General features: G+C 41.5%; 1 protein-coding gene across 1 annotated transcript; it reads left to right on the top strand.

Moving 5' to 3' along the window:
* Nucleotides 1–45: 45 nt before the first annotated feature.
* hspa9 (heat shock protein 9) lies at nucleotides 46–18,940 on the top strand. Its single transcript, XM_008419753.3, has 16 exons — nucleotides 46–368; nucleotides 940–998; nucleotides 1,113–1,200; nucleotides 4,738–4,919; nucleotides 4,998–5,122; nucleotides 5,201–5,274; nucleotides 9,228–9,334; nucleotides 9,412–9,574; nucleotides 10,213–10,305; nucleotides 10,395–10,604; nucleotides 11,378–11,605; nucleotides 11,689–11,911; nucleotides 17,048–17,142; nucleotides 17,228–17,320; nucleotides 17,908–18,048; nucleotides 18,129–18,940. The coding sequence occupies exons 1-16, from the start codon at nucleotides 288–290 to the stop codon at nucleotides 18,204–18,206; spliced, it is 2,040 nt and encodes a 679-aa protein (XP_008417975.1). The 5' UTR covers nucleotides 46–287; the 3' UTR covers nucleotides 18,207–18,940.
* The last annotated feature ends 2,477 nt before the right edge of the window (nucleotides 18,941–21,417 follow it).

Here is a 21,417-nt window from a genome sequence, read left to right as displayed (position 1 = left end):
CTATGAGGGGTCTACGTATTGATGTCTATGGTGACTGGTGTAACACGTGTTAGATCATTCCAGAAGCGTCTCCGCACTTCCTTTGCTGTTGCAGACCAGACACAAGTAGTCAGAACGGGCCTGAGCTGGAACATCTTTCCGCTTGGACACTGACACAGGATACTTCTGCAGCTTTATCTCCACAGTTAAGCTGTTCTCAAGTCGCTCTCGGGCTTTAAGCCTACTGCGCTGCTTTTTTGTTTGCTCGTTTGGAAACAGCTTTGGTTAACTCAAGACGGCTTGTCGAAATGTTGGGTGTCGCAAGGAGCGTTTCAAGGTCTTTGCCAACCAAAATCTGCTCTCGAAATGTGTCGTCTTTGGTGAAGAAGGTAAGAGGTCAACCATTTTATTACTACACACGCTCAGTGCTCATTCCGGCATGACACCCTGACATCTAGCCGCTTAGCACAGCATGCTAGCAGTGCTAGATTGAGGCCACCTCGCAGTTTAGTGAAAAGCTTTTGAGGTTGACCGAAGTGGTTCGTGACATTTAGTTCTTTGCTGGGTTATTGAACATCTGCTGGGTGATGGTGAGCTGCTCGTGCTCTTCAGTTTACTACCAAACTCATCACGACAGGATGCGTCAAAACGTTCACGCATCAACCTAAGAAGTTATTACATGAAGAAATTAAGCAGAATTAAAATTTATGCTAGTTTTAAAACAGTTTAAGAACTGTCCATTCGTCTTCGAACTATGCAAATTTTCTGACAAGGTTTTTCCAAGAGGTTAGTAAATGGTTCTGTGACCTTCATGAGTCTCCTCACCCGCTTCATGCTGTTACACCGCTAAAAAGGGGCCCGGGAATCTTCTGACTTCATCTAGTTTAACATGTTAATATAGAGCGGTCCTCGTTGTAATTTCAGTGGGTTCTGAGTCATTTTGTAATTTTATGTTCTAAGGCATGTTGGAGTGGGTTCCAGTCGGATGCAATCAGAGCTCTGTCCAGAAGAGACTATGCGTGAGTAGAAATGCTGTCATACTGCTGAGGGAAATTTAGCCATGTTCAAAGCCAGCTACACAGTGTGAAACACAAACTCATCACTTCCTGGTGTGAAATGTGTATGTGCTGCAGGTCGGAAGCCATCAAGGGGTCAGTGATTGGCATTGACCTGGGAACCACCAACTCTTGTGTTGCTGTCATGGAGGGGAAGCAGGCCAAGGTGAGGATTAGCTCAGTAATGTGGACACACTGCTTTAAACAGAACTGCTGTCTCAAAGTTAGTCGGCAAACCTACTTTATTTGGCTTTTCATTGATTAGATCTTATTGTTGCATATTGGAATAGGTAAATGATTAAACATCATTTGTTAGTGTCAAGTCATGTTCATACTGAGGTATTTATGTCAAGCATTGATTTTATTTATTTATTAGAGATGTGCCGATCAGGTTTTTTCCTGCCGATACCGATCACCCATGAGGGCCGATCACCGATCACACAATTTTTAATTTTTTAAAAAATCATAAACAGTTACATTATGTGGAAAAAGGAACCATGAATTCATCTTAATTTAGACAAATTGTACTGCTATTGGTAATACTATCTTTAACAGACTGATAACATATGAAGGCTCTGAAGAGGCTAAATAATGCAAAGAGCCAAAATAAAACCTCTCAACATTGCCAAAAAAATTCAAGTATAAAACTTAACATTCGAAGGCAAACACAGATTCCATTACAATAAACAATCCAGAGTTACTGAATGAAAACTTCCTGACAGCATGGCGGCTAGCTGATTACTGCTAGTTCTGAGTGGCTGTTTCTGACTGAGCGGAGTAATTATGCAGAGCAGGGAGGAGATCGATTATTTTTTTTAAGAGATTACCTGTCTCATGTTAGGACAGCGAAAGTTTTAAATGTGTATGTAAAATGTATTTTTTTAGGTTAGATGCTGCAGCTTTAAACAGAGGTTTGGTGTGAGAGTTCACTACCAGGTGGAGCAGAAGCAGTGCTCCGTCTGTGAAATATTCTACCTGTTGCGCGTAGCAGCGGTTCAAGAGCGAGAGCAGAACCAGCGTCTTACATCGCAGCTCGAAGACTTAAATAATTTTACGGGTTATTTGTTTAGCTTTCTGACCGTCATGCTAATAATCCGGGTGAGTGTTTGTAGCTGTGCGCTGCTTTACCTGCTATCTGTTCTTCCATATGTCTTTTTTATTGCAGTGAGCCTCGATGTACAACCCTGGCAAAAAGTATGGAATCACCAGTCATGGATGAGGACTCAGTCAGACATTTCATGCTGTAAAACGAACTCGGATCAAAAACACGATTCAATGATAAGGTCATTCCAAAGTGCAACTTGTTGGCTTTCAGGAACACTCAAAGAAATGAAGAGAAAACATTGTGGAAGTCAGTGAATGATACTTTTATTGACAAAGCACAGGAAAATAAATATGGAGTCACTCAATTCTGAGGAAACAAGTGTGGAATCACTCAATTTGGAGGTAGAAAATAAGGACACACCCAGTCTTTTTCCTTTCCCTAACTGGACACCTGCCCTAGATGAGATGTGCCCATTAGTCTGCAGTTAAAAACACCTGCATTCATGACGCCTTGGAGGGCTGCTGGACGAAGTGGAGTGGCAAGAACCATGGCTCCAACAAGAGAAATGTCCCTTGAAACAAAAGAGAGGGTTGTGAAACTTCTTGAAGAAGGTAACCCTTCATGCATGGTTGCTAAAGATGTGGGCTGTTCACAGTCAGCCCGTTTGTATTTGGTCCACGATATGGACCAAATACAAATGGCATAGAATGGCTGTTGAAGCCAAGCGTACTGGTAGACCAAGAAAGACATCAAAACATCAAGACAAACGACTTAAGGCCATTTGTCTTGAAAACCAAAAAAGTACAACTAAACAGATGAAGCATAAATGGGAGGAAGGTGGAGTCAATGTGTGTGACTGAACCGTAAGAAATTGCCTACAGGATATAGAATTTCAATACAGGAAAGCTAAACAAAAACCAGCATTGATACCTAAACATAAAAGAACAAGACTGGATGAAAGTTATCTTCAGTGATGAGTCAAGAATCTCTATTGGACAAGGTGATGATGCTGGAACTTTTGTTTGGTGCTGTTCCAGTGAGATTTATGAAGAGGCCTGCCTGAAGAAAACCAAATTTCCACAGTCCTTGATGATATGGGGCTGCATGTCAGGCAAAGGCACTGGGGAGATGACTGTGGTTAATTCTTCTGTCCGTGCACAAGTTTACATTGGCATTTTGGTCAGTTTTCTCATCCCTTCAATTGAACAGATGTTTGGAAATGATTAAATAATTTTCCAAGATGGCAATGCATCGTGCCATAGGGCAAAAACAGTGAAGGCATTCCTTGGAGAAAGACGCATTCAGTCGATGCCATGGCCTGCAAATAGTCTAGATCTCAACCCAATTGAAAACATGTGGTGGAGATTGAAAAAAATGGTCCACAAGAAGGCTCCAACCTGCAAAGCTGATCTGGCAACTGCTATTAAAGAGAGTTGGCACCAAATTAATGCAGAATACCGTTTGTCACTCATCAAGTCCATGCCTCAGAGACTGAAAGCCATTATAAAAGCCAAAGGTGGTGCAACTTAATACTAGTGATGTATTTTAAACGGTCTTTTGTTTGTGTTTTTCATGATTCCACACTTTTTTCCTCAGAATTGAGTGACTCCATATTTATTTTCCTGTGCTTGGTCAATAAAAGTATCATTCACTGACTTCCACAATGTTTTCTCTTCATTTCTTTGAGTGTTCCTGAAAGCCAACAAGTTGCACTTTGGAATGACCTTATTATTGAATCATGTTTTTGATCCGAGTTTGTTTTACAGCATGAAATGTCTGACTGAGTCCTCATCCATGACTGGTGATTCCATACTTTTTGCCAGGGGTTGCAGCCCAACTCCGTCAAGAATGGCATTGTTTTTATGTCGTATTAGCCTCGTTGTGTTGATGCATTTTGACGTGCTTCAATTTTCCGCCGCAACACGCAAACTACCCAATTCACTCAGTGCGTTATAGTTCCACATCGATAAGGATTTGTTGCTGCGCATTTGCGCAGTGTGAAGGAAAGAGGAGACCAGCTGCACAGGCAGGCTGCGAAATGAGATGCAGGTGATCGGTATAGGCAACAAGAACCAATGATCACCGATCATGCACTTTTTCACGAAAATCGGCCGATTATGATCGGTGACCGATTGATCGGCACACCTCTATTATTTATTTTTGTCCTCATAGGTCGTTTTGGTTCCTATTGAGCATATGTTTTTTGAAATATTTTTATTTGTAGAAAGAGCAGAAAACTGGTGTTCAGTAGTTTTGTTTACATCCAATTATAATTCAAATTTTGAGCAAACTCCTAAAATGTTGCAAAGTAGGCATGTTTTCATCTACTGGCTTGGAGCGAATCAACCAGGCTACGTAAGGCGTAATTTCATCAAATGCTGATGTTACTGTCTGTATTAAACAGGAAGTAGAGGTTTCAAACTAGCATGGACCACATCTCAGAAAAATGGAGAGTTTTCTCCTCTGAACTGGAACTTTGCAGTTAAATTTTTTTTAGCTTTGTGCCTCTGATAAGGCACATATCCAACAGTTGGGTGGGAGAGATTTGATGTATCTATGTAACTATTTGGAAATCATGTTTACACCTCCCCTGTAGCGTATTAACTGTTTTTGGAAAAAAGCCAAACCCACCCTGAAGAGTACCTCCTCCTCCTGCAGGTGTTGGAGAACGCAGAGGGAGCGAGGACCACCCCGTCAGTTGTGGCCTTCACGGCGGAGGGGGAGCGACTGGTGGGCATGCCTGCTAAACGCCAGGCTGTCACAAACCCTAAGAACACGCTGTATGCCACCAAGCGGCTGATTGGCCGGCGCTTTGACGACGCTGAGGTCCAGAAGGATATGTGAGTGACTCTCCAGAGGAGTGCAGGTCGATCCCTGAACACACATGATGTTAATATTCTGCTTCTCTCCTCCCTCAGAAAAAATGTCCCCTTCAAGATTGTCCGGGCCTCTAATGGCGATGCTTGGGTGGAGGCTCATGGGAAAATGTACTCCCCCAGCCAGGTGGGAGCCTTTGTCCTGATGAAGATGAAGGAAACGGCAGGTATGTTGCAGGGGAACGCCAGCTAAGCGGTTCTGTGAGGGAGCAGAAGATGGTGCTCTGATTCTGATTGTGTTGCAGAGAACTACCTGGGCAGCAACGTGAAGAACGCCGTCATCACTGTTCCAGCTTACTTCAATGACTCTCAGAGACAGGTACCACACACACACACACACACACACACACACTGCTCTTTTATTAATCCCCTGTTGGGCTGTTTGGGCTTCAGTTTGATGATGCTTAGTTTCCAATAGGCTCCTCAGCTTCTGGCTTTGCCTACTGAACATATTGCTTCTAAACATGAGCGAACTGGGTCACCGTATTCAGAAAAGCGAAAGGCTGCTCAGGACTGAAAACAAGACTGTATTTATCCCAAAGGGAAATTAAATTGTATAACTCATACCATCCAAGTATCTTCAGAGAATTGTTGTGGATGGTGATACTGAAAGATCTCCAGTAGCAGGTCAGGCTTGCAACCAGGGGCGGATCTACTGGGGTGGCATAGGGTGTCAGTTGCCACCCCAAATGAGAGCCTTGAAACCCCTGTTGCCAGGGGTTTCAAGGCTGGCGACTGAATTCAATAGTTATGGCAAATCGGACATTAAGCACATGAAGCTCTTTTTTCCGACAACTTTGAATGCAACACAATGTAACCTGACACCTACTGATAAGTAGCGGGAAGTGCAGAGACAGAGCGCAAGGCTCTGATAACAGGACTGGACATTACGTGACTTGTTGTGTGCCACACACACGCCATTGCTGTCCATTGAATCAGGAATATATCAGTGGTCAGGAAAATACCACAATCGCGCAAAGAATCTGAAAAAAGGACGCAATATTTAGTGGTTAATTCAACCCTATGACAGCCATAGATAACAAGGACTTCAGATTTAACAGGTGAGGAAATGGTTTTAATTTAAAGAAAACATTGAACAAGTGAGCAGTGAGTCAGTTATACTAGCCTAACTGTTGCTGGTCCGCTATTGACTTTGATAACTTTAACATGTGCTGTGCAGTTTGGTGTGTTTTGGTTCTGTTAGCTAAGCTAAGACAACTAGAGCAGGTGTGTCAGGTGAAAATATATTAATAATCACAATATAGACATCAAGCCTGACAGCATAATGTAACACTTTATGTTCCGTTTTAGTGTTTTTGGGTACTTTGTGTGTGGGAAATGTTTGTCTTTTGGTGTTGATTCCCCTGATTGGTAATCTCTGATCTATCTGCTCGTTGAGCTGTTGTCTGTCCGTTGCCATGGTAACGGGTCCCATGTAATGCCGATACACAGAGCGAGAAAAGGCAGAATAGGAGTTGTTTTGTCTAGTTTGGTTCTCCACCTGTATATCACCTCTATTCTACCTTTAATGTGGCGCAGTGTCTGCAGCCGCTGCAATTCCTAAAAGTTAAACAAGTGACAAAAACTCAACTAATTCCCTCTGTTTGTGAAATGTGGCGATATTTATAGCAGTCATCAAACTACGGCTCCTACAGCATTTTAAAATATAACGATTGACCAATATCAAGAGAAATTCACCCCTTCTTGCATCTTGACAGAACTATCTGAATCAAATTGTTTATAGATTCGTATCACGGAGAATATATGTATCAAACATCAGTTTTTTCATCTTTATTTTTAGTCATATTTAATAGATATATCTGATAAGAAATGATGGCACTACTAATATTTTTGTGATTTCTGCTCGTCCTGCATTGGGATAAAATGGTTTTCTGGACATAGCTCAATGAATCACATAGCGACTAATGGGCACTGTCCAATCCAGTCGTACATATCAATTAGCAGGAGTATGAAAGACGTAAATAATTAGCTGTACTATATTAAATTATATTTAGGCCTCGGTGCTACATGAACCTCATTTTGAAACAATGCAAGTTAAAAACAATATTTTGCAACGAGTAAATTCAGTCCAATGTGTTAGATCTGTGTAAGCTAAATGTGAGAATGAATGAATATATATATGTATAAATATATAGACACACACACACTGGCATATGCTGCCACCCCTGAAAAAATCTCTGCCTCCCTCTTGCCACCGCATAGATATTTTTTCTAGATCTGCCCCTGCTTGCAACAAATATGAAGAAGTCAGTTTTGCTCACATGTCAACAAAATGGACATGTTAGCATGTCAGTTTTGCTGGCAGCATAATATTCCTTGGATGACATCAGTTGCTAGCTGCTCTGTTAATTTTCTTCATTTGTTTTTGCTGCTCCTCTTTAAAGTACAGAGGAGCAAATCCCAGTGCAGTCTGGGATTTGAACTTCCTTCTCCCCATACTGCTCTTTTCAGCTCTTTCTGGGGGTCATAGTTCATTTATCCTTTGAATTTTGGTGATGCCAATCAGCTGCTCCCAGTTGTTGGAGGAAAAATTGAAATATAGAACAATCCCAACTAGGGGTGTAGTGATGCAATAATTTCACGATACGATACACGATATTCTGGTCACAATATGATATGTATCACGATATTTGTTGAGAGATACAATCCGCTACGATTCACTGCATTTTCTGAAAGATTTTAGGACAGAGTGATTTTAGTGACATTTTGTGTTCCATAGACTTGCATTTAGTTAACTGAAAACTGATTAAAAGCATCAACTACACAATACCTGGCTCTGATTGGACAGTCTAACAGTCTGCAGCTGGACAAAATGAATCAAAGATGCAGTGAGATGATTAGTTTCTGTCATTTAATTCATGTGGATTTGACATAAAACTCAAAAGTTTAAACTGTAATCCTGGAGAGTGGGGAGATTATCAGCCTCTGTAGACTCTCAATATGCAAATGATTGCACTTATGTTTTTTCTTTTGGACACTGTGGCTGCATTTTGGAGTAAAAATGCAGCCACAAATGCAGTCTTTTGGACTATGGGGGGAAAAGGCTTTTCTACCTTGGCTCCCGGAGTTAGCCGTGACTGTAAGCTGTTTCCTACTAACTGCTAAAGTAGTGGCTCCGCCTCACCTAGTGATCAACTCCCTGCAGCTACGCAGCGCTGCTATTCCCCTGCTTGGATCTCTGAGTAGCTGCCTCTCAGACTGCCAGGATCTCATCGTTCTCTCAGTCTCTGATACTCTTTGTCTGTTGCTAATAAGAATGATCGATCAGCCATTGTTATGGAAATCCTCACTGCGCCGCGGATTCCGGCTGCGGGTTTTTCCTCTTCATCTTTCTGCTCAAAACACAGCGCCGCTGCGCGCCCGCTGCGGATGTTATCAACCCATGTTCATTCTTCGGGTAATCCTTTATATACAGAACAGAAACCGCCAAGATAAAAACTAATTACGAAGTGAATGCTACCAGTCGAAATTTGCATTAATTTTGCGATCTTACTGTTTTTGCAGCTGCTCCGTTCGCGCCGCTTCTCCGTTCCGCTTCTCTTTCACGGTTACTTGCGCAACTTTACTTCGTTTCTCAGCAACACAATACAGCCCATCATTATTTATTTAAGATTTTACATTTCCAAAGACACAGGAATCTAATGTTTTGTACGTTTGGAAGCTCATTCCCTCTCACATAATCGGAAAAGCCGGGGAATGGCGGCGCTTTTGACATTTCTCTGATATTCGGGAAAATATGATTTACTATTTTTAGCATAATTCCGGTTATTCTTGACCTATTAACACAATTTAAAAACTGGTGTGTAGTTTATAATGTGCACTTTAAGCTCAAGTTGAAAGTGAGACTGAGGGAGGCGGAGTCTTGCTGCTACACCGTAACAAATTAGATGTTAAAAAGAGCTATAAGGCTCTATGGTTATATGGTTTAACGGATCAATACTAGCAGATAAAAAATCGATACTTTCCGAAGGCGAAAAATATTGATATATATCGCCAAATCGATTTATTTATACAGCCCTAATCCCAACTCATGTAACAGATGGGATAAATGGTACAAATGTGTCTGCTCAGTGTTTATTCCATCAACAGACCCCGGACAATGAGTTGTCTGTACAGCTACCGGAAATGAAATAAACACATGAGTTCTATCAGGTTTGAATTGACCAGAGTTTCTTCTGGTTTTAGATGACTCAGACCAGGCCTCCTCTGGCTGCTGTCAGGATGAACTGAGCTTCACTTGTCTGTCCTCAGGCCACCAAAGACGCCGGTCAGATCGCCGGCCTTAACGTCCTGCGTGTGATCAACGAGCCGACCGCTGCTGCTCTGGCCTACGGATTAGACAAAACCCAGGACAAGATGTGAGTAACAATCAGAGTAATGTTGATGTTTGATGCTGCTGACCTGAGGTTAAATGACACGTCTGCTGCTCTTCCAGCATCGCTGTGTATGATCTGGGTGGTGGAACCTTTGACATTTCAGTCCTGGAGATCCAGAAGGGAGTTTTTGAGGTGAAATCCACCAATGGAGACACTTTCCTGGGAGGAGAAGACTTTGACCAGCACCTCCTCAAACACATCGTGAAGGAGTTCAAGAGAGAGGTGAGTTAGGTTCTATGTCTGATTATTTCCCCAAATTCCACGTATTCCGTTTTAATTATTCAAAAGACATGTTTTTCATTTTAGCCATATTTGTTACCCCAGAATGTAATCATGCTCTGAATTAAAAAAATTAACAGATCGATAACTTGAGGTTGTTTCTGTTTTTCTGTTTCACAAATGACACAAAGTGCTGTGATTCACAGAACATTAACTTTAAAAGGTGTTAGTTTCCCACTCTTTTTTTAGAACTCAAACATTATGTTCAAAACTAAGAATCTTGTTTTTAACAAAAAGTCTCCAAAACTAAGAATCTTGTTTTTAACAAAAAGTCTCCCTTTTGAAAATGCATTAGAGTTAAACTCAACACCAAAATATTTGTCACAAAAGAAAACTATAAAAAGTAAAAACTTGTACTCGCCTCCATAACGCCACAGGAACTACTGGTAGATCCTTTTTGTTGGCCGTGCGGAAATCCACTAATTAAATTAAATTACCCATTTGGTTGGTTCCATTTTGTTTATTAAATTCCATGATTCCATCCTTGTTTTCCGCATCGTAAAAATCACAGGGCCGTAGTTGAGCATTGTGACACACTGCTTTCTTCCTTCTGGTGGCTTTTATTGACTCTGTTTCTCCAGTCTGGTGTGGACCTGATGAAGGACAACATGGCGCTGCAGCGGGTCAGAGAGGCTGCAGAGAAGGCAAAGTGTGAGCTGTCCTCTTCTCTGCAGGTAGGAAGTGTGTTTTAATGTCAGTAGCTCCTGCAGACCATCCCTACACACACACACACCGTCCACTGACATGTTCCTCTGCTCCCCAGACGGACATCAACCTCCCCTACCTGACCATGGACGCCTCTGGACCCAAACACCTGAACATGAAGCTGACCCGCTCTCAGTTTGAGGGCATCGTGGCCGACTTGATCCGCCGCACCATGGCCCCCTGCCAGAAGGCCATGCAGGACGCCGAAGTGTCCAAGGGAGACATCGGAGAGGTGCTGCTGGTGGGAGGCATGACCCGCATGCCCAAGGTATTAACAGGATACCTGTGATCATTCAGCAGAGCCTGTTCAGGACTGGTTGAGATTTATCCGAGAAACTAGTGTTGCTGGGAGAACTGAGCAGCACATTAAAGGAGACCTACTATGCATTTGTACTTCCATTTGGATTTCTACTGCTTATAAAAACATCCCAGCTGCTTAAAAAAAACACTCAAATAAGGTCATTTTTTGTTGTCTGGGAAAAACGAGCCATTTCAAAAACCCCTCCCGATTATTGAGTCACACTGTGCTGTTACCCATCAACCCAAGTGGAGCTCCAGGAGGTTTGGTCAGCAGGTTTTACCGCTGTATGCACTGTACAATGGCTGTTGGAAAAGACAAGTGTTTTGTTGTTGACATACCATCCAGAAACCTCTTGCTGTAGTGTTGTTTGTTGTGCAGGAGGCTCTACTAATGCTATTCAAATATTTATAATTGTATACTTGTGCATCTGTTTGCAGCTGTTTTCACGTGCAAGTGTAAACATTGAGTTGGGAGCGTGGCCAGCGGCAGCTTATTTGGTTTTAAAGTGACAGAGCTTATTCTGAAAAGAATACTGAGCAGACTAAAATCTCATTATCTAAGAATTATTCTGTGCCAAAAATATAAAACTTGTTTTTTTACCTAGCTTAACCTGTTCAAGGGAGCACAATAGATTGATAGAATTGTAACACCTGCTGGCCAGGAGGGGTGTTGCACAGTGGGATGCATCAGAAATGTAACACAGTAAAGCTGTCAGTAACCCTGTGGCTCTCTGTGTGCAGGTCCAGCAGACCGTTCAGGATCTATTTGGCCGAGCCCCGAGCAAGTCGGTCAACCCTGACGAGGCCGTCGCCATAGGAGCAGCCATTCAGGGTGGAGTTCTAGCCGGTGATGTCACTGATGTGCTCCTCCTGGACGTAACTCCGTTGTCACTGGGCATCGAGACCCTGGGAGGCGTCTTCACCAAGCTCATCAACAGGAACACCACCATCCCCACCAAGAAGAGCCAGGTAGGTGGAGCAGCACCACTGGCCCGGTCCGGTTCACCACAGAACCCACTGCAGTATCCCTGTCTTGTCTGCGTCCTCTGAAGGTGTTCTCCACAGCAGCTGATGGCCAGACTCAGGTAGAAATCAAAGTGTGTCAGGGGGAGAGAGAGATGGCAGCAGACAACAAGGTGCTGGGTCAGTTCACCTTGGTGGGGATCCCTCCAGCCCCCCGCGGAGTCCCTCAGATCGAAGTTACCTTCGACATCGACGCCAATGGCATCGTCCACGTGTCAGCCAAGGATAAAGGCACGGGCCGCGAGCAGCAAAGTGAGTACGGCCTGACTGGAGGAGTCTATAGAGCCACTTGGCTTTAATGCAGCTTACTGGGAACATCAAAGAATGGCCCAGTCAATGTCCAGACATAAATCTCTAAAGAAAGAATTGGAAATAAGCCTGTCACGATAACAATTTTTGCTAGACGATTAATTGTCTAAAGAATTATTGTGAAAAACGATAATATTGTTTCAAGACCTTTTGACACTGATTTAATGGAAATGACTAATAATGCATGCGATTTCCTGCCATAGATAGATACACTTTATTTTCAAAAGAACACATGACACTGGAACTGATGAACTAAATAAACGAAACAACCAAAAACAAAAATAAAATGGATTCTCAGTCTCCATTAACAAAAAACGTACTTGAATAAAAACTAAGTAACATAAAGCCAAAGTGGAAATAAATATTGCATTCAACCAAAAGAGTGCAGATTATGAAGTCTGTATACTATATTCCCCTTCAGTAATCACTAGATTTAAATGGACAAGATGGGCACATCCGACTACCTAATGCAGTAGTTCATACTACACTATTTTTTACTCCTATGACAATCTTAGATTGTTGACCGATCTAAGATTCTCGCTAGTGATTTCGTAACAGATCATCTTGCAGTGTGTGGTGTGTTACGGTAGATTGTCGTGGCCGCTCCGATCTAAATCAGGGGTTTTCCCCAACTGGGAGCTTAACGCAGCCTGTTGAATGTGACAGGTAGCCAATCAGAAAGCGCAGATTCTCCTCCGTGCTTTCTGAGGGGAAATTACGGAGGGGAATCCCAAACAACTGGCACAGCAACCCGGAGATATGTGCAGACAACATTAATATTTATTCAACATTTCGTGCAAAGAATATAGAAATGACAAGGAGAGGAGTTGGAGCCAAATTGCTACTGCAGTTGATAAACCTGTTAACTTTTCAGCTGTTCTTCGTTAACGTGACTTAAATAGGTTATAATGATTTTCAATTTTCATTCTGTCAGAACTTTACGCTGACTCTATCCACATGCATCACTGGTAGGTTCTAGTAAAGCATTGATTAATGTCTGATTTTAAAATTGGTTAACTGGACTTGTAGCCATTATTTTGTGCCCATGTGGCTGGACACCACACGGCACAATCGAACCCGATTTAAACCATTATACCTAGGATTTCTGTTGGCTCATGTGTCTCTCAGGCTTTGAAAATGGGCCGACAGTCGGCCGACAACTCGTGTAGTGTGAGCTGGACATTACACCGAGCAAATGAGGAAGGGAGGGTTAGCGGAGAGCACCAGAGCTCCCAACCTTTTTTCATTCATCAACAGAAAGAAAAAAGGCAGGAGGAGACGATAAAGCCGATAATTAAAATGAGGTTGATGGGTTTAATTTATCGTGCGATTAATTGATTTATCGTTTATCGCGACAGGCATAATTGGAAAGGAAATGAGCGGAGACTGTTGATGCTGAACAGGTACAAAGCTGATAGGCGTACGCCAGCCGATCTGCTACTGTAAATGCAGGCAGTTCTACTCAGTTTTGACTGAGGAACTGAATTCAAACTTGAGTTTCCTGTACAGGGTTTCCCCCCGTGAATTTTATACCTGGCAGCCCACCATGCTTTATTAGCGCCACCGTCAGGCTAGGCCTTTCTTGTTTATGCTCTTATGAAAATAATAATAAAAAAAATTTTTTGTTTTTTTTTTAAGCCGGATTGCAAGCGTGTCTGTTGCTCTGAGCATTTCACTGGCGGAGCAGATTTATTCCTAAAAACATATTTATAGAAGGTAGGTTTATAATTTATGCCTTTAAAACCTGACCAATCACACCGCTGGCGCCTCTGTCCATTGCCTCGCACACTACAGCAGCCTTAAGTTTACCACCTCCTTTTACTCAAACTGGACACAGGCTGACCTGTATGGATATTTACATCAACCCCCTGTGAGGACTTTTGTTTCTTTCTAGAGTTTTTTGATCAAGGTAGGAGTTTAAACCCCACCGCGTTAGCTCTGGTTGCGCAGCACTACGTGAACCGCAGAAATAACTTGCGCGTTCAGAGGTTCATTGAGGAGCGGTGAGAATGATTTATATTTGTGGACAAAGGATTTTGTGCAGCTTTTCCATCTCAAGACGCTGCCCAGCGCCCGGCTGCGTCTATGCTGATGAAGTTTATGTCTATGTTTCCGGTTGGCCAGAGCGTTGGTGGTTAACAAGCCAGTGCTAACCTCATCATGCAGGTTCAGCCCAGTGAGGAGCTTTCGTGCTTACCTTGCAGTCCCGCATCACGCTGGTTGTATATTATTTTATTATTATTGTTCTGGTTACATGATGCATCAAACCATATCAAATGCTTTTTCCACTTAGTCAGCCAGAGTTAATGTGTGCGGCTGCGCGGAGATCTGAGAAACTCATCCCATAAACTCTCGACCAACCAAAATAGTTTCTGTGTCCCCTTGTTAACAACTCAACAGACAGAAATGTAAGAGCTACTAAAGCCACATTAGCAACATTGAATTAAATCTCCTGTTTGTTACGCATCTCTGCGTACTGAGATGGTTTTACCCAGTGGTGGAGAAAGTACTCAAAAAACTTACTTAAGTAAAAGTACAAATACACAGACAAAAATGTACTTAAGTAAAAGTCAAAGTACCACATTAACATTTTACTTAAGTAAAAGTAAAAAAAGTACTGGCTTTTAAAAATACTTAAGTATTAAAAGTAAAAGTACTTGCTGAATGAATTGCCTAATCACTAATATCATTAAGTGAACCGATCGTATTTAATTTTAATATATCAGAAATGTGCCATTTTAATGAACAATGCCACAGATAAAACATGTTTTTATTGTGTTTACTCTGTAACATAGTTTAGACTTAGATATGTGATTCTATGCATCATAATTTCAGGGATGGAAACATCTCGTCTCCTGTCCTAACATAACATGAACTTCACTTTTTTTGCCACACATTTATTTTGAAAGAAATCCAACTGGCAGAGGAGGACATGGAACCAAGGAGCCACGTAGCAGAGTTGTAGTCTAGACCACCAAATCCAAGACCAAATCAAAACCAGCACCCCGTGCTATATGACAATAAAATTTAGTGCACCTATCAAAACTGCTTCTCAAATTGATCTGAAAGATTCACTTTCCCATAAAAACACCTAGATATTAAATGCTTAGAGCTGAAATAAATGTAACCAGTGACAATTCAAACTCTTCTTCATTCTGTTTTGCTTTCATCTCTGTGCCACAATACACAGAGGTCTCCTGCCATCCCTAAAAAAATAACACCCTGGGCGGTATTGCCAATGTCATAAATAATAATTGTCTGCACCATTAAACATAGCGATTAACAATGCTCAACTATGAACACTGTCCAAGGCCCAATAAGCAAGAAGGAACCAAGCAGGAGGAGGTGACTGTTCTCATCCTCCCTCCTGCTGCAACGTCTGCCACCATGACAGGTGACGAAAACAAAGAGCAATGAGCATGTTCTGTGTTCCTACATTCTTGTTTTATTTATTCACCAATTAAATATAAAGATATTTTAATGAAATAAAATAGCTACTGCAGTGTACACAGAGCATTACAAGAACAAAGAACGGCTTTCAGTGAGGCTTCAGCACTATAGGACTTGGTCAAGATCCGTCCAGAAGAATCGGATCGTCCATGAATGTCATATTACTATATTGCACTTTGGTCACAGCGTTGTCCCATATTTGCGACACCTCAGTCAACACCTCCACACAGTAATTCAGTGCATGAGTGACAACTTTTTTTCATCGCAGATGCAACATGTGTTTCAGTCAATACAGCTAGCTTTGCTAGCATCACGTCCACAGATCTTACCTTTCTTTAAGCTTTCCTTCCAAGTGACGCTAAAAATTGGAGGAAGTCCCACTGTCTGTGAAAGCGAAGCGCTGCTGATTTTACATGTCGCCATATCTTATGATTTATGCAGCGCTATTATATTACTCCCGCTCAGAGGAAACCACTGCGCATGTCTGGAGGTCCGCTTGCAAGTAAAGGTGGAGACGATGGGTGACAACAGACACTAAGTCACGTTATTGCTCGGATTTTACGGCGCCACCTTAAGTCCCTGAACTTCACATTTGAATGGAAAAAAAGAGCAACGCGACTTGGATGTAACGAGTAACGTGACAGTTTGTAGAAATGTAGTGAAGTAGAAAGTACAGATACTTGCTGTAAAATGTAGTGGAGTAAAAGTAGAAAGTATCCATTATTAAATCTACTTAAGTAAAGTACAGATACACGAAAATTGTACTTAAGTACAGTAACGACGTACTTGTACTTCGTTACTTCCCACCACTGGGTTTACCTCATCATGCAGGACCGGTCCAAGGCTGTATGAGACCCTGAGCAGAATTTGACTTAAGAACCCCTTTTGTTGCTAAAATCATCAGCACCTCTAACAGCTTCTGTGTTAGATTTAGTGAAATCTGGGAGAAGGGGAGTAGTTTAATTGACCAACCTAGAAAGCAATAAGTTTACTAGTTTGAATTTGTGGGCAAACAGAGCTCAAACTCAAAGATTAAACTCACAGCATCAGAGTGTAGCTATGGTAACAAAACAATCTGAATATTTTTCTTTGAACTTTTACGAAGTAAACTTGCCAGCTCCTTAAAATCTTACATATAAATGTTAAACAATTTAAAATCTTTTAATTTATGTATGCTGAAACCATTGAATCAAATTTAGCAGCATTGATCATCTCAATAAACAAATGTTACATTTATATATCTGTGGTCTATGTTAAAATATTAGCATTTATGGGGCCCATCAAGCCCTGGAGCCATATAGAGTTGCTGACTAAATTTGGATTAAACAGAAGTGCAAATAATTGATATTCATTTAATTGTATTTTTTGATGCGTTTTTAAAACTAGTTGTGGGTTTAGATATCATATTTCATTGGTGATGTTTTCCAGTAACATATAATTTACCCAGTAATATTTTTACATTTCCTGTCTACTTAACATCTTTTAATACAAAAACACGGTGAACCACCTCGGCGCTCCAACCACCAGGCTAAGCAAGTTTTCTGGGGGAAACCCTGCTGTGCTGAAGTTGGAAGGTTTAAATCCTCGGGCTGCTTGGTGAGGCTCCTGACCTCTGACTTGTTCCTCCAGTTGTGATCCAGTCATCAGGAGGTCTCAGTAAGGACGACATCGAGAACATGATCAAGAACGCTGAGCGGTACGCCGAGGAGGACCAGAGGAGAAAGGTGAGGCTGTCTAGACGTCAACATTTCCTCTAGGTGTACATACTGCTTTATCTTCATCTCACTGGTAACTGTACTGATGCTGCAGGAACGAGTGGAGGCCGTCAATACAGCTGAGGGCATCATCCATGACACAGAATCCAAGATGGAGGAGTTTAAAGATCAGCTTCCTGCTGATGAGGTACAACTGCAACATTTTCTGTAGTCTGGGAAATGTGGCTTTATGTCATGTGGGTTTGCTTAGAGATTCTAATGGAAAAAAGCCTGGAATTTTGTACTGTGGTTGAGTCCAAAGACATGATTAAATATATTAAGTTTATTGTTCAGACTACCTATAACTCACTCTTGACACATTCGTGCAAGCAGGGCTGGATGATATGGCTGAAAACGTATCTTGATCTTGATAAGTGTTTCCTATCAGTCGATTGATAATTGTTGATTAGAATTATTAATTGATCTAATCGTTAATAGAATTAATAATAGAATTATTAATTCCATTGTCTTAAGAACTATTGAATTTGAGTTCATGAAACCTTACAGAATGTTAAGATGAACTATTTCTGTCCTCTAAAAATAGAAAGAGCTGAATGCTGGCTAAACACCAGCATTCAGTCTCAACAGGGTTATAAAAGAAGCCTGAGCTCTCTAATGAAGCGTCAAGTTTAACCAATCAAATCTTCTGAAAAGAACAGGAAGTGAGCATTTATCACAGGACTTGTGTATTCTAAGGCTGTTTTCCTCATTGATGACTCTGCTGTGTGTCATCAGTGCAACAAGCTGAAGGAGGAGATCACGAAGGTTCAGGACCTCCTGGCCAATAAGGACACGGAGACTGGAGAGAACATCAAACAGGCAGCAAACAACCTGCAGCAGGCGTCTCTGAAACTCTTTGAAATGGCCTACAAGAAGGTAGGAAGGTCGTTCACAGTGAGTCTGGCCTCAGTGTTTGCCTGATGAGCAGAGGGTTGACTCCATGTTGGTGTTTGCAGATGGCAGCGGAGCGGGACAGCAGCAGCAGTGGAAGCAGCAGCGGCTCAGAGGGGGAGAAGAAAGAGGGCCAGCAGTAAACTTGCTGTCTCCATGACAACAAAGGACTTTGTGCTCAGGTGGTTCGCCTGAGTTATTCCTCCAAGTGAAAGAATATTCTACTGTGTTTTTGCAGTAAAATAGATTCATGTCTATATATGAATGCCCAGCAACACCCTATATGTTTGTAATTTAACTGTTTGTACAATGTTCTCTTGTTTTTACAAAGCCCTTAATTGACATTAGATTATTTAGCCTCCTCTGAGGCCGATCTCTTCAGCCTCCTCTCTCATCACAGGCCTAACTCCACCCAGCGTTTAGCATCTGCTGGTCATCAGAGAATCATGTGCTGAACTCAGGTGTTGCTCCCACCTGTCCTCAGCACAGCTGACGGAATCAAACCTCCAGTTCACTTTTTGCTCTTTGAATGTTCCCACCTATCGGTGATCAGCCGGCCCTTCTGGATAATGGGACGGTCTGTGTGAGGATCTACTCTCTCATTGGTTGTGAGTAGATGAGAAGGCTGTATAGATGACTATGAACTGCAATAAGGTGACTGGATGCTGGAAGCAGTCAGTACAGTCAGATCTCCCACTGTGTGGATAAGGCAGTGAGGATGAGGAAACATGGATCCAGCTGTGTCTATTCCAGTCAGAGGTGATGCTGCCTCTCTGAGCCGGGCCATGATGGATGATAGATATGGTCCTGCTGAGAAACTGAAGGGTCACAGTAACTGTTGCAGTCTTTTCTAATAAAAAATTAATACCTGTGTTAATACTCAGTGCTACTTTTTGGGATGTTCAAGCTGGAGAAGTTTGCTTACACTAGGCCTCTACTGTGATAGGTGAACGTGTGGATTGAAATCCACTTTAATAGATATGGTGATCCCTTCAGAGCTTTGAGTATTCAGTATGTATGAATCTTTTTTTTTTTTATAAAACCTTTAAAAACATTTTTTTTTTTTACATATTTGTTTAAACCGTCACCTTGTGACTGTATGGTACGAGACAATCTGAAGAAATCCACCTCCTCGCTCCTCCCAGTACCATCTGAAGACACGGCACACCTAGTCAGAAACAACAAATCAGAGCCAGGATGAGGGTCTTAGTGCTGCAAATCAAAGAACTTAGTGTGACGTGTCAAGCTCACATGCTTGACATGCCCACACCCGTGTTGGTGCGCGTATTGGTTTCAGCAAGTCACGTGACCGATACAGGAACTGTTTCGAAATGACATTAACGCGCCAGACTGTTTATAAGACAGCGAATCTGTCAAATGCATTTGCCAAACGAATTCTTGATCTTTTACGGAACAGAGTCAACTATGGAGCAGCTTCAAGGGAAAGGTTTCCGCAGTAGTGTGGGACCATTTTGATCTTATATTGGAAAATACATTTTTCATTTTTGTTGTTTCATCCGGTTCTTGTCAGTTTCTACTTGATCTATCTGAATGCAAATTCAGCTGAAATTGACTTGGTTTACTTTCATATTATGTTCTGCAGGTTAAGTGTCGCATATGTTTGACTAAACTGTCTTATTTAAATAAATCCACCTTTTCAATGCTGAGGCATTATGAGGCCAGGCATGAGAATTAAGTCTCAGATACACCTAGATAAACTCAGACATACAACCATTCTACAAATTACTCGGTTAGATTTTATAAATTATTTCATATACAGTGAACCCTCGCTATAACGCGGTTCACCTTTCGCAAATTTTTTTGTGCATTTTTTTCCACAGTGTTCTGCGTCCTGATTGGCAAAAACGGTCTCCGTGCTTCTTCTATACCTGAGTGTCAATAAAGTTACGATATTTAATATAGATTGGCCATTAAGGAGATGGAAACTGAAACTTTGAATGCCAGCTGGAAAAAAGCTGTGGCCAGAGGCTGCGCAAAACCCGACCGGAGGCTCGCTTGACGAGATCCATCGCTCTGCTGTAGATACAGCTGTGAATCTCGTGGGGCAGGTTGGAGGAGACGCTTTAATGACATGACTCCGGATCACCTTAATGCCCGATTGATACACACGCACATCCGCTGATCTGAAAACAGGCTTTGTTCTTTGGTTTCATTGTAAAGTATTTAATTATGCTGTATAATAATTGTAAAAGTAACTACCAGAGGTGTGACCAAGTCACTGTGTTGCAAGTCTCAAGTAAGTCACAAGTCTGTCCTCAAGTCAAGTCTCAAGTCAAGACAGGCAAAAGTCGAGTCAAGTCTCAAGTCAGGAACCTTTAATTTCAAGTCATTTCGAGTCGTTTTTATTTATTTATTTTTATTTATAATTTGCAATTTTACATAAAATTCAAATAATAGACCATTTGTTCTTTTTAAATTCTGTATCTCAAATGATAGAATTTGTGCAGCTGAACACAAAGTATAAAAAACATTTTTAAATTGGACCCTCTTTATTGCGCAGTTCTGCTAAACTTGATATTCAATAAAAAGTTTTCAAAAAATGAAAAGTATGAAGTTATCACAAGTAAACTCAGGAAGGTGGTGCATTTATTTTTCTGCTTTTATATCTAAGTTTCAGTCCTCCGTAAATATGCACCAGATATTCTAAACACAAAATTTATTTGGGACAGTCACTGTGTTTGGTCTGTTTTAACAAATAAACCACATGAAAAAATCAAAATCATTGCAAATAAAGTGGAGTGGTTTTGAATTTGGATGTGATGGTAAAACAAATATCTGTCAGGCCAAGTGGGTTTAATCTACAGCCAATTTCACATCTCAATATTGATAAAAACATGTGAATCAAGCTGGTCAGAATCACTAAACACAAAATAATGAGCTCATTATTTTATGTCCTACTCAGTTAATTATCCCACTTAGTGTTATATTCAGGGTCAGTGAGATTGTACAATTTTTATTTTTACAGAAATTTTTGAAAGATTGCCAAAAAAAAACGGAATTTTTGTTTGTTTTTCAGCAAAGCTATACTACTTGGAAATGGGTTCTGTGCGACATGTGACAGTCACACCGGTCAGTGCATTGACTTAATGCACTGACTGCAGTAAACAATATATTGTTCACAATATATTGCCGGTGTTACGTCAATCCGCGTTTCCCCATCAGATACGGTTCCCCCTGCGTCTCCTTGCCGCTCCTCCCCAGCTGTGTGAAGCTGACACCCCACCCACGTCAAAAAATCCAGCAAATAGTCTGAATGGTTAGTGCTCCGTTTGTGCAGGTTTGTGCCGTTAAAATTTTCGTTTGTGCAGTTTTGGTTTCTGAGATATTAAACGT

Source organism: Poecilia reticulata, chromosome 10, assembly GCF_904066995.2.
Source record: "Poecilia reticulata chromosome 10, P_reticulata-male-v2, whole genome shotgun sequence".
Classification (NCBI taxonomy): Eukaryota; Metazoa; Chordata; class Actinopteri; order Cyprinodontiformes; family Poeciliidae; genus Poecilia; species Poecilia reticulata.
This window is presented reverse-complemented; position numbering and strand designations above follow the sequence as displayed.